The 14,185-nt window shown below is 41.3% G+C and overlaps 1 protein-coding gene across 2 annotated transcripts in view; it reads right to left on the bottom strand.

Moving 5' to 3' along the window:
* The window catches only part of RAB31 (RAB31, member RAS oncogene family), a 63,932-nt gene that overhangs the window by 15,095 nt on the left and 34,652 nt on the right, over positions 1–14,185 (bottom strand). For both annotated transcript variants that reach the window (XM_068671641.1, XM_068671642.1), the window contains exons 4-6: positions 7,368–7,439; positions 5,582–5,688; positions 296–405 (exon numbers count right to left, since the gene is read on the bottom strand). In XM_068671641.1, the coding sequence (XP_068527742.1) occupies positions 296–405; positions 5,582–5,688; positions 7,368–7,439 (289 nt within the window). The remainder of the gene's footprint in view (positions 1–295; positions 406–5,581; positions 5,689–7,367; positions 7,440–14,185) is intronic.

The raw sequence follows: 14,185 nt of genomic DNA, 5'->3' as shown, positions 1-14,185 counted from the left end.
CCTCTACAACAGACTTGGTCTGAAACATAAGACATGACCCAGTTTGGGATTTAGACACAGATTTAGAAGGAAGAGGCCTACCCTGTATCTACTATGTTTTGCTCTAGCACATTCAAAGTCACTCTTAGCTTACATCTGCATAAAAAGCAGCCACACTACTGGCCTAACGAATTTCTTGATGTCCTTGGGAAAGAAGATTTTAGACCCGAAACTGACAACGATTTCCAGAAGCCCTCTAAACAATCACCATTTAAAATACATAAGTAAAATCTTGTATATAATATAATTTACTTACTTATTCCTTGAAAGAGTTCTTCAATGTTAACAGCATTCTTTGCACTGGTTTCAACAACAATTGCACCTATAGATTCTGCGTATTCTTTGGCATCCTTGATAGGAACCTCCCTGTAAGAAAATTAACAAATAAATGAAAGCAGTTTTTCAAAAAATAATTTAATTTTAAAAATAGCTTCTCTGTTGTAATTGCTCAAATCTTTACCTCAGAATGATTAATATGTGTTGATAAACCATGTGATTCCTGCTTCCACCCTGGCCCACATGGATACAGTAGAATAACTCAAGAAAGACTGATCCAAGATACAAAAGACCATTGTGGACTTCACAAAATAATTTGTACCAAAAGGCCCTGGGTTTTGCTTGTTTGTTTTTTGAATGTGTCATGTAGTAATCTTTGGAAGGTAACCAGATCCAGAACATAGGTGTTTATTCAAATTAACCCTTTTGGTCCTTCAAGATCCTTCAACCCTTCAACCCTTGGATTTCCTTCAAGAAGAGCTCCTTTCAGAGCATTAAAAACAAGATTATCACAACAGTACTGTGGGTTAAAGTGTACCAAATATCTCCAGGGACAGCTATTGCCCATCATCCTCTGAAATAGCTTCATTTTCATGTTCTTTTTTCTTCTTTCTCAAACACATAAAATGACATGATTGTGATACACATTTCAGGTGGTCATAGATGCCTGCCTTGACAGAAATACACTTAAAAACAACGTTGCAGCTGAATACTGTCAGTTCACTACAACCACATACATTAAATAAATCTGAAGCTTCCTGCAGCGCAACACTGGAACATTAAACACAGCCTAATCAGAAAAGCATTAGTATGCTCGTCCTCCCCGCAAAAGTCATCTTTTTCTTTTGTCATTTAGTCACGCTCAAAATATCTGTATTTCACCAGATTAGTTGACCTGCTGTTGAATGCATGCCTTGAAAGAAGTGAGATAATTTAAATGACAACCCCATTTATTTGTCTTTTAAACGTGACCTTAGTAAGAAAAGCATTAAACTACTAGCAAAAGACCTACAGCTCTGCTGATGCAGCCAGCAGCAGTGATGTCCTTACCAAGTATTCAGACAACATAGGGTATGACTACTGTGGAAGAAAACAATAAGAGCATCGTATATCTAAGAGTTTGCAATGTGAAGGAAAGTAAGGCAGGCTCTGAAAAGAAATATGAAAGCCATTGACTCCAAGCTCATTGGCAAGAACAAATCTGAGAGTACCAGATTCACTGGGGGAATGAAACCAATCCATTACATGTCACCAAAGTGATGCCATCCTAAAATCATATCCTCATTTCGTAGCCAGGGCTTCATGTGTGAAATGTTGGTAAATGTATTTTACAACATGCAAAATAACTGCTTCAGACACAAAGCAAGTCCCATGCTGATGTTGCATCTGCCTGAGCCAGGTGGCTACGCTGATCCCGGCTGTGCCTGACATTATCCATAACCCCTGCTCTTTGCTCTTCCTGACTTTTGAGCAACACCTCAGAAACAGAAACCGAATGCTAACATGTGAACACATGATGAAGTACCAAGCCCCGGTACTACTTTTATTTCCAGTTGTTCAGTATTTCAACTGTTGTGTTTTGTATGGCTTTACTGTTGCATGTTGCACAGAATTTGCTTCAACACCTTCACCCCACAGCTGTGAAGTACTAATCCAGAGATTCCTCGTACAATTTCTTCCTATTACCAGTGCCTCGGACTTTAACAGGAGGTATCTCAGTGGGAGCACAACAGTGTAATTTCCCAGTTAGTTTATGGAGGTATATTATTTTAAATAATTCAGGTTTGCTGCTCATGGGAAAAATCTAAAGAGGTAGAATAATTTCCTGATTTATTACAAATGGTTTCCAAAAAATTAGACTGCAATTACAGTATCTGGAGCTTGCTTCCACTACTTGCTTCTTTTTATTACATGTCTTTCTGATGAAGAAGGCACTGTGAAAGCAGCTTTCCCCTTGCTAACTATGAAACTGCACCTTGGCCTTTATCATGAAAGGTATTGCCATCTGTGGATGGCCACGGAGATAAAAAAAAAAAAAAAAAAAAAAAAAAAAAGTAAAAAAGGAAATTAACTACATAACATAATATTCAAACCACAATAAAGCACACATTTCAGAGCATAGGGTTATGTAGTGCAGGCTTGCTGTAACTTAGATAAGAAAGCAAACTTCAGCATTCCAGGAAAAGATAAAACAGCAGCACATGAGAATATTCCAAGGAAGCATCTCAAAACCTCTGAGCCCTCTCTGATGACATTTCTAAAGGAAGCCTATAAACACCCACAGCACATGGCAGTAAATACCTCTCTCCAGTGCTGCTGGAACTGAAAACTCCACTTGATGTACATGTGCATAGCCTGAATGTCATCATGGCTAAGCTTCTACCTTGTCCAAAAGAAAAAGCACAAACGATCAAACGCTAAGCCAATAAGTGAAAAAACATTAAGATGGGTGAAGAAGACAAGAGCCACCATTATAGTGTTTAGAAAGTTGAGAAAGTTCCAGGACTACAGGGAAAGTGAGAAGAATACTCGTTTTGAAATTTATGGATTATTTCATTTTATGCTTTCCAAATTGTTCTGTTGATTCAATCCCCATTGAGATTTTCTGAATAATTACTGAAATAAATAAATATTCCAGATGGATAGGGGAAAGACCTGAGCAGGAAATTTTGATGGATTCTCTAACCAAGGACCAGTGAACATGATATGTTAAGAAGGTGCACCATATTTTCAGAGAAGTAAGCACTACTCAGTTGCTGTTATGACTATTACTTCTTTATTGCTCATATATATATATATATATATATATATATATATATATATATATATATAGGACATTTACAACTTTTTCATATTTATATCTCAGCTTCTGCCTTTGAAACTACTTTTTAATGACCTGTCAGAAGGACAGGACACGTATCAGTAGGGAAAGGTTATTACTTAAAAATATGCCAAAGATTCAGCAGTATTATAGTCAACAGCATTATAACAAAGATGGGGATTTATACTAAATAAAACTGCCTGTCTAGCAGTAGAAAATCCTTCAAAGTGAAGAAGAAATTTACTTCCACAAAGCACCAAGAACTGCTGATAGCCTATTAACAACACTGTGAAAAGCAGCATGACTACTGTGTGTCCCAAATCCATCTGGCAGATCAAACACAGTTTTTAGATGCTAAATGAGGAGGGTAACATGGCCAATGATTATGAAAAATAGTGCCAGCCTTTTGCCAGAGGAAAAGAATCAGTTCCTACTGCTTCCATTCATACCTCCTTATATTGCCTCCTACTTTCATAGAGATGGCAGAATGAAATCAACTGGGACCTGGTCAGCCAGTCCTCTATTGCTTCCATTCATGTAGGTTTTTAAAGCAGCTGTCTCTCTAATTCCCAACAAAATATCTGCCAGAAGTTCTACAAAACCAAACAGAGATGCCAAAAAAGCATACAAACAGCAGCTTGCTTTTGTGTGCTCACATCATCTTACTTTTAAATTCTCCGTGCCCAAACACATATGCATTTCTACTCATTGAAGACAGTGTGATAAATTGGTGACACATTCCACCTATAATCATTTTTACTGAAGACACTTTTAAGACATAAAGCAGACAGAGAATGCATACAGATACATGTGTTGCAGAAACAATCAGATTTCTGGAAAAACTGTGAAAATAAAGTGTATGATACAGTCTGCTCTCTATTTGTCCACCAAAAATCTCTTTAAATTCACATTGCTGGATGCCTTTACAAAGAGAAAAGGCTGAGGGGATGCAGAAAGAATAATTGAAGAGGAAAAAAATTCTCAAAACTTTCCATAATTATGTGGGGGAGGGCAACAAAATGACTAAGAGATATTAGTTCATTGAGGACAATGAGCACCATGCAAACACCAGGACATTTTGTGCATGGAAGAGCTGCACTGGCCAAACAGGAGCATGAAATGGATGATCAGCAATCAGCAGACAATAGGTAACGTCTGAGAAAACATGGCAGGAAAAGCACAGTCACTGAGGAACCACAGTATTCTCACAACACTTCTATGGTGCAAGCTTTTCTTCATGTCCCCACATTAACACGTCTCCAGTAGAACACATTTGAAAGCTTGCAGCCACAGCAAATGCTACCAGAAGGGAGGGGGAGGAGAGGCTATAGATTCATTTGCAATTAGTGCCATTTTTGACAATCTCCAAATTTATTATCCTTGATTTAATCGGGCAAATGTATTGCTCAGAACATTTAAGCAATAAATTTGAAGTGACTCTCAGGGCAACCGAAAGCTCAGATTCCTGCCAGCTGATTTTAGCTTTTATTTTTACTGATCATCCTTTTCTCTTGTTTCTGCTTCAAATTTGGAGACCTTTAATTTTATAGTACAGGACTCAGTTTCACCATGTTGATAAACATATCACTTCATCGTGTAGAAGATACCAACATATTGTGTCCCCCATTCTTAGAAAACCAGCAGTCTCCAGTGTCACGGCTTGCAAAAAGCTGTCACTCAGATTTGTTTTGGTTTAGGACTGACTGAGGAGCGAGAAAAAAAAAAAAATTACACAGGCTCAACCCTTATATATTCCTTGATTTATTAAACACTGCATCACTCACTTCAAGTTACACATGTGCTTCAAAGTTCTAGTGAACCTGGGCCAAAATAACGACTATAAAACAACGGGGATGTATCTGAACAACCATGACAGTCTTTGACGTCCTTAAAAGAGAGCCAAATATAGCCATGGAGCTGAAGCAAGAAATAACAGTCATGGACTGACACAAAGGTTTCACTGTTGTGCAACAGAATGTGCTTCCACTCCCCAAAAGGATAAATGCAAACCCAAAATACAGCTAGCAAGCAAAAAAATTGAATCTAGATTTGCTCTCATCCCAAACAACTATCTCGGCAGATTCTGCCTTCCCCTCACTCTCCCAAGACATTATTGCTCCGCACAGGTGACAAGTCTTACCTGAGGTCACGCTTGAAGAAAAATACACACACACAAAAAAACACACACTTTCTACATCCCATATGAGACAGTTTCAGTTGTTGCAAAGCACATAGAACAAGTTCTCAAAATTACCCTGAATAAAGTTACTCTACCTCAGGCCCATCCTTCTAGCTGAGTTTTTCATTGCTGGGTTTGCTCATACCATAACATTCCGCATTTTTAACATGATTGGAAGATAAAAGTAAAGCAAATTGGTTACTTGAAGGAAGAAAACGCAATCAAAGTCACTGCAATCAAAGCAACAGGAAAAATGGATGCATTACCTGATATCAGAAAGATCACATTTGTTTCCAGCGATGGCCATTACAATGTTTTCAGGACCATGTTCTTTTAGTTCTTTCACCCATTTCTTCAAAGTATGAAATGAATCCTAAATCAGAGAGATGATAAATAAGCTAAAAGCACAGTTGCCATTGATGTTTCTATTTGATTTTTTGTTTTTTTGTTTTTTTGTTTTTTTTTTCAAGTCAGAGGAGCATAGCTTTGACAGTACTAACGTAATAGTTTCATAGACCTCAAGTCCAAAAGAAGATTGATGGATCTATGCAATCTGCTTTCCAAACTACATCATAAGACTGCCCCAAATTTTCACTATTGTGAAACTTGTTCACTATTTTTAAATTTCTTTATTTTCAGGCAGCACTGAATGTTTCTCTTAAATATTCACTGATGAAGAAACTGCCACAGCTCTTCTTTTAAGTTTATTTAGCAGCTGATTTCCTTCATTTTTCACATGAGCTTCATTTGTCTCATTTCAGCTTTTGCCTAAGGGATTATCTCAGTCACTCTCATATTTTCAGCAATGTCCAGAAGAGCTTTCAGTGACCCCTCTCTTTCCTTCTCATACACATAGCCACACTCCTGCATTTCCAAATTTGTGACCTGGTAAACCTCAATTTACTTATTAGTAAATGAAAGAGATGAGTGACAATTCATCTGGCTTTTTCCCTCCAAGTACAAAATTCAAATACTTTTTGATGATACCTACCTTTTAATAGTAAATTTTCTACTTGTGCACACTACTGAATTAATAGGATTAAAATCACTTTTATTCCTAGAAAAATTCATTTTACTACGTTAATTTTAATATCTCTGAAGGGGGAGCACTGTCAGTCATTTGGGAAAAAACACCCATTCTACTTTAATGGTCAACTCTGTGAATTTTAGGCATCAAAAAGTGAAATACACATCTCCTACTTTCTCCTCTATTTTGTGAGTTGTTCCACGTAAGTTTGGAAAAAGGATGGCAAAACCAAGTTCTATTCTTACAACACATTGCAAAATAACTAACAGACATTTAAATCACAAATAACCACCAGTGCAGTATAATTCACTCATTCTCATCTTTTCTTGGCAAATTAGCAAAGGAGAATAGCACCACTGTGCTATAGTGGCCACCATCCGCTGCCACAGATCGTTACACTAATGCACTGGAGAACCAACTCAGCCTTGTCAACTTAGCAATAAATAATTCAATTTGCAAGATAGGAATAAAATGCAAGTGAACTGTTATGTCCATCCATCCATTAAAGTCTCCTCTAACTTGGCTTTATCAGTAGGGGGCTTCTTTCAAAAACGGGGGAAAGGAATTCAGCTAGAGCCTCCAACCTCCTCTGGCTAAGAAATGAGGAAGAGCAGTTCAGCATCTGAAAATATAATTTTCATTCCAAATGAATAATGTTGAGCCAAAGGTCAGAGACTTATTTCACTACTGGTTTCAAAGTTAAGCAGCTATGGAAGACTTCAGTCCTTCAATGCAAACACGAGATTATATGCTAACTTAAAAATAATTGGTTTTAAATCAGTAACATGTAAACGACAGAATTTCTGTCCACTTGACAAAGCAGCTAGCTGTTGTTTTTTTGCAGTAAAATTCATTTCCACCAGCTCTGGGTGGCCCTGCTGAGCAGGGGGATCGGACCAGATGACCTCCAGAGGTGCTGCAAACCTCAGCCCCGCTGAAGCTACAGCTGAAGCTGTAGGTTTTGCATCAAACCTGGGCCCAAGCAGAGTACTTACCATAGGCAGAAAGCATGCAGAAAGCCTTACCTGCTTGGTGATATCATAAACTATCACAGCTGCTGCTGACCCTCTGTAGTACATCGGAGCCAAGGAGTGAAACTGTTAAAACACAATAACACACCAAAAAATAAATAAATCGTGAATAAAACATCATTTGTCCCCTAGAGACCAGGCCTCGGTGGTGGTTGTGGGCCTCCAAATTTCCTTAAATCCCCATGAAACAATGAAAATGAGTCCTCCCCTCTTTTCTCCTGCTGCTCTTCGTCCTGCTGGACATAGTGGTCAGCACTCTGGGCTCTCTGCAGCTTTGGCATTACAGTGCAAGGACTCCGAGGAGTTCTGTCATGAAATTCCCTGACATTTGGAAGCCTCACCTGACAACATATATACCCCTTACACTGGCAAGCACCAAGGTTTTGCTCTGTAGTTTTTATCAGACTGAATTCAGCTTGGGGTTGAGGTTTGTAATAACACTGCAAATCACTCTAAATTAACTTGTCAGAAAACCATGAACACCTGTCATGTTTAGTTATCCTATACTGTAACAGTTTGAAAAACACGGGTTCTTGCCATTTAAGTTACTCTTCAGCTCGTTTCAAGTCAAACATCCTTTTAAGAAAAAACAACACAATAAATACGTTCAATATAACAACAGCTTGCCAATGAGCAGCACAGTTTTCACAATTTACCATGACTAAGCACCTGATTTAGAATTGCATCTTGTAATTACACAGAGAGAGGAAGTCGAGAAGCCTTTTTGCTGATTCACCTAAAGCTATTCTTAAGCAAACCAAAAATAATCTGCCTTGGAAAATACGCTTAGCCTCATTGCACTCGTGGAGCCATTTTGCAGATTTTCATGCGTGAAGAAAGTCACCTGTAAAAGCTTTGTACAAAACTGCAGCTAATAGCTGAAGATGGGTCCCGAACCAACTGTGTTATTAGGGCAGGGCATGAATTTCAATGCCTGGTGAAACCTTTGTATGGGCCCATGTGTCACACCGCAAGCCCCTGCAGTCTCACGGGACACATCTTTGCCTGGAAACTGTATGTCCAGGCAGAGCATTTACACCTAGACAGCCCAGGAGCGTTTCATGCCATTTCCTATGCAACACAGAAAGTGAGTTATTCATAAGAATACGAGGCCATGTGCCAGTGTGTAAGCTGTTCATCCAGTTCAAGGTCGGTGCTTGCCCGTACCAACGGGGAGGATGCACACGCAGTAAGCGTGACAGATGGCCAAGAGCTGAAGTGCTTTGGGGAGGGATGCAGGTGGAACAGCTCATTAATAGGAGAAAACAGCAGGAAGGGGGATGAGGGAAGGAGAGAGGAATCAGCCGAGCAGCCAGGTCTGCAGAAAAGGGATCAGCCAAGATCCTGAGGGAGTCGGGTAGATGCGTGTCTGCCAGGCTTTTAGATGGCGGCCTTATTGCATGTTTAATGTTGTAAATGCTTTTCAGCATTTTTAGCCCTCCAGATCACTACAGAAACCTCCAGTGTGTTGTGTTAAAGTACCCTGAAAATTAGGGAGCTTAAGTGAGGAGGGCAGTCTGACCTTTCACCGTGGATATGCACCCCTCCCAGTCTGTAAACTTCTGAGGAAAAAAATTACATATCCCCTACACATACTGGCTTGGTTTTAATCTAGATGACAAGGCATTCATGAATTTACAAAAAGCTCCCAGATAACAGTAATCACACTTCACAGCAGCCATGCAGTTAAGCTCACATGCTTTGGATTCCTCCAACACTGGCCCAGAAAGCACGCTGGAAAGCTGTGCCACTTCTTGGGAATGGCAGCCCTTTTTCATTCGACCAGGTGATGACAACACTTTCTGTAACAACCTTTCCCTGAACAACACTGCCAGTGTTAATGCCAAAATTAAAAACTGTGCAGAAAAGTAGGCATTTTCCACTGGATCCTGGACAGGTACATTTTAATGAAACCAGGAGGCAACCTACCAATATTTTGGTAGGATTAATTTTGAGCTGGGTTCCCAAACCAGCTTCTTGTGCATTGGGTAAACCACAAGCTCAGCCAAAAGGAAGGAGTGGGAAAGCATGGTGGAGAAAAATGAGGAAGGGCAGGACCACTAGATGCCAGATTAATAGTGGTTCAGACCACACTCAGGTAACTATATACTTGCAAAATTACTTTGTGCACATCTCTCTGCAGGTACAGCCTAGTTCTGCAATCACTTTTATTTTTTCCTTTTATTTTTTTTCCCCTCTATAATGAAAGCCATAATCATTATAAATCAGTGAAGGTAAAATGCAAAAACAAAGAAACCCTCTTTCAAAACATTTTGGAGATTAATTAATCACTTCAACAGCATGTCACATTCCATTAACAGCAACACCAGACTCAGCCAGCTGACCCTGTCCTTGTGTCAGGAAACACAAAGTGGCACACAGAGGCGCAGCACGCAGGAGGAATGCGGTTCCTCTGCTGTTTAAGACAAAGTAATCCTTTCAAATATTCCAGTTCCTTGCAAGCTTGTGAAGAGGGAGGGTAAGACCACAGCAAGGGCGACTCAGAAAGGCAACTGCCTTTGAAAGGCACTGAGCTTCAGTATAGATGTTGATAATATGGAAGTGTGACCTTCCTGCCCTGTAGTGCTGAAAATCTATTTACTTGCTCAGCTGGCGGGACAGTTATTTCCCCTTCCATTATTTTACTGTAATATCTTGGCTATAAGGCATTTTAAGAAAACATTTCATTCATATTTGAGCATGTAACTTCAACTTTTTTTTTTTTTTTTAATATCGTGATAGATTTCATCCAGCGCGTACATTTAATGACCAAAATGGGATTACAGTGCATCTTAATGCAATTTCCTAAGGTCTGTAAGGAAAGAAATACCGTAAAACTTTTTAACAACAAAAAGTGCACTAGTAATAACTACCATCAATTATCACAGCACAGAATACTTTTCAAATAAAACCAAAATTAAATCCCCTTTTTCATCTCTTTCATATAATCCAATACCAAACATCATGATATACTAAGTCCCAGTCATAAGAAATCACTGTTGTCCATGAGAAAACAGAAAAATAATCTTTGTAGCACCAAATAAATCAATGGGCATCGAAAAATTGTAACTCAAAATAACTTTAATAAACTAATAATAATAGACTCTCTTAACAAATGTGTTTTATCAGCGTGGATTTTCACAGGTTACAAACAAACCAGTAGAAATATACAAATAACTACATTTATTAAATGCCTTCTCCCCCTCCCCCTTTTCTTTCTCTTTTTTTTTTAATTCCACTGCCCAAAAGCAAAGCTGCCTTGAATATTTTTCTGGCCTAATTACCTGGAAAAAAAGAGTCATGCAAAATTAAAGGGATATATAATGCTAATGTGCAAATTTTTCATCTGCCAAGGACCAAATGTGGGACAGAAGCCTGAAACAAGTGTCACACAGAAAAGCAGCTCACCAAGTTAAATCTCACAGGATTAGCTTCTGTATTAGAAAAGTACAGTGTCTATAACCTCGATTTTATAGCTCAGTATTTCTGTATCCAGAAATTCCCAAGAAGATTAGGAGAAACAGGAGCAGTTCAAGACTTGGCATGAGGACAGCTCTGCTTCTTAAGAAGGGCTACCTGAAGGCTGGGTAGGCAGCCATAGCTCTGCCCTATGCATCTTCCCCTTTGATAGCCCATTCCCCCTTCACTGCCACCCCAAACTTAACAAGGAGTCAGCCCCTATGTAACCTACAAACAAGAGCAGCCAAACAGTGAGAGAATCACAGAATCATTAAGGTTGGAAGAGACCTACAAGATCATCTGGTCCAACCATCACTCTATTACCAATGTCACCCACTAAACCATGTCCCCAAGCACCACGTCCAACCTCTCCTTGAACACCCCCAGGGACGGTGACTCCACCACCTCCCTGGGCAACCCGTCCCAGTGCCTGACTGCTCTTTCTGAGGAGATTACCAGAATTCTGACTTCCTAGCTGGAATAACTAAAATTTAAGCATCAGTGCTTGTCTTTAGCTGAAAGATCGATACAGAACAGTCTGTTAGCTTTTGCTTTGCCAGTCTGGCAAACCAGGCTCTTTTGGTCAGAAGATAAGGTAAGTGCAAGAAGGCAGGATCTAACAGCCTGCCACCTGGTGTCCCTTCTGGGCACTGAGAATACCTCCTGTCTGTGTAATGTGTAAACCATCGTGAGCAGCTCACCGGGTACGGAAATTCAGAAGTCCTGTACCTCTCATGCAGCAGCCACAAAAACCATGCCGTTTTGTGCAGAGCCTTAAGGTAGCAGGCAGGGAATACCAATCCATGTCCACCAGTAGCCTGTTTTGCTTTGGTAGGGTTTGGTTTCAACCTGTAAGGCTGAGGTCACCACCCCATCCAACTCAACAGTTAAGTTTCAGGGGCATACCACCTTTCATTTCAACAGCTACATCCAGGCTAAAAGGGCCATTCAAAATATAAACAAGGAACATATTTTACCATACCAAAGAACAAAACTAATGACCTGCGTAGCTTCATGCAGTCTCAATGACTCTTTCACACAAATGTTTGAAAACTGGCTTCAGAGCACACTCCTCTACCCACATGTTCCCTTTGCACTTGTGGCTTGCCATTGCCACCTCTAAGGAAGAAGTTGTGAGGCCACACGTGACTTATGAAATTTCCTTTCCCGTTTTTCTCTCGGAATCTGACTAAAGACAGCACAACCCTCTCAGCTGTACAGCTGTAGTGGGTTTACGTGGCAAGGTTTTGGTAGCAGGGGGCCATAGGGGTGGTTTCTGTGAGAAGGATCTAGAAGCTGCCCCATGTTTGGGAAGGGCCCCATTGTTTTCCAGAGCTGAGTCAATAAGCGATGTTGTTTTGCGCCTCTGTGAGAGCATATTTAAGACAGGGAAAAAAACGCTGCGCCACACAGCAGCCGGGAGAGTGAGAGCAGTGAGGAATGGCCTTGCAGGCGCCAAGGTCAGTGTAGAAGGAGGGGGAGAGGTGCTCCAGGCGCCGGAGCAGAAGTCCCCCGCAGTCTGTGGTGAGGACCATGGTGAAGCAGGATGTCCCCCTGCAGCCCATGGAGTACCACGGTGGAGCAGGGTTCCACGCTGCAGCCCGTGGAGGAGACCACGGTGGAGCAGGTGGCCCTGCACCGACGGAGGCTGCCGCCTGTGGAAGACCCCTGCCGGAGCAGATTCTGGGCTGGACCTGCAGCCCGTGGAGAGGAGCCCACGCAGGAGCAGGTGATCTGGCAGGAGCTGCTGCCCGTAGGGGAGCCAGGTTGGAGCAGTTTTCTCCTGAGGGATGGACCCCGTGGTACAGACCCATATCTGGAGCAGTTCTGGAAGAGCTGCTGCCTGTGGGAAGCCCACGCTGGATCAGTTCGTCAAGGACTGCATCCCGTGGGTGGGACCCCACAGCACAGGGGACAAGAGTGACCGAGAAGGAGCGGCAGAGAAGAAGTGCTGTAGACTGACCATAACCCCCATTCCCTCGTTCCCCTGCGCCGCTCGGGGCAGGAGGTGGAAGAGGGTGGATGGGGGCGAAGGTGCTTTTGGTTTCTTTCCTTTGTTTCTCACTTCTCTAGCTTGTTAGTAATAGGCAATAAATCTTACTATCTCGTTATGCCGAGTCTGTTTTGCCTGTTACAATAATTACTGAGTGATTTTCTTGTCCTTATCTCAACCTTTGAGCCCTTTTCACATATTTTCTCCCCATTCCTCTTTGAGGAGGGGGAGTGAGAGAGCGGCTGTGGTGGAGCTTGGCTGCCCACTCGAGCGGAACCACAACAGCCCCGTGCCACTGAGGACAAATCCACTCTTAAGTGATGCAAATGCAAGTTCAGCATAACCCAGAGCTGCTCTGGTTGATTCCAGGAGCATCTGGGGATTTTGCAAGCCCAGATCTGGCCATCTTGCTGAAGTCAACAGAAGCTTCACCCATGCAAAGGGCAGAAAAATAGAAACAATCGGCTATTAAGGAATTCGCCATTTATTTAGAAGCTCATCAACTTTTTTTGTGGAAGTTCCTTTGCTTTCCATTTCCCATGTATCCTGTCACTGAAGGGTATCCTTGGTCTTAGGTAACACCTTTTACATGTCCTCTGTACTAACTGCACAGAATGGGGAAGAAGAAAACCACACAAAGTAGCCGTATCAGAATAATTAGAAGAGAAAAACAAATTCAAGGGAGCACAACATAAATCACACCCAAGTTGTGGTAGTGAAAGTCTCTCAACCATGTCTTGTGTAATATTAGTTCTGAAAGCAAAAGAGAGGCCAAATTAATATAAAAAATAAGAACTGCCACTCCTGCCTACTTATAAAGAGGCTAACAAATCCTGCTGAAGACAGCTTGGGTTCATTCAGTCTGCCAGGCACACCAGGGAACACTAATTCATGTCTGCAGCTCTTTGCACCATCCTGCAGCGCTACACCCCAGCACTGGCTCTCTGCCACACCAGCCTGTCTCCTCCAAACTCTATAGCCAAAAAGACAAAATAAAAATAAAAAATAGAAAACACCCACAACCCCTCGACTGGATTGTTTGTACCATACTGGACTGTAAAGAGCATCACTTGTTCTTGCTGCTGAAGCATTACAATTTTGCCTACACTCATATCCAGGAAGGGTAAGGATGCACAGCACAAGCAGAAGCAGAGCAGTACTCAGAGAGTACTGCACACCTCCTCACATCAAGCACTGAATTCAAAGAGTATTTTCCACATGGTGCCTTTTCAAGCACCTGCAGGTGCATATCCGCACAAGACTTGCTTCCTGACTGGCGCAGTCATTTAGCTAGATTTCATTCTCATTTCTGAGAAGCTGCTCTCAGACTACTTACGTAGCCTCTGAGTGGCCAAGACCA

The sequence above is a fragment of the Anas acuta genome, chromosome 2 (assembly GCF_963932015.1).
Source record: "Anas acuta chromosome 2, bAnaAcu1.1, whole genome shotgun sequence".
Lineage (NCBI taxonomy): Eukaryota > Metazoa > Chordata > Aves > Anseriformes > Anatidae > Anas > Anas acuta.
This window is presented reverse-complemented; position numbering and strand designations above follow the sequence as displayed.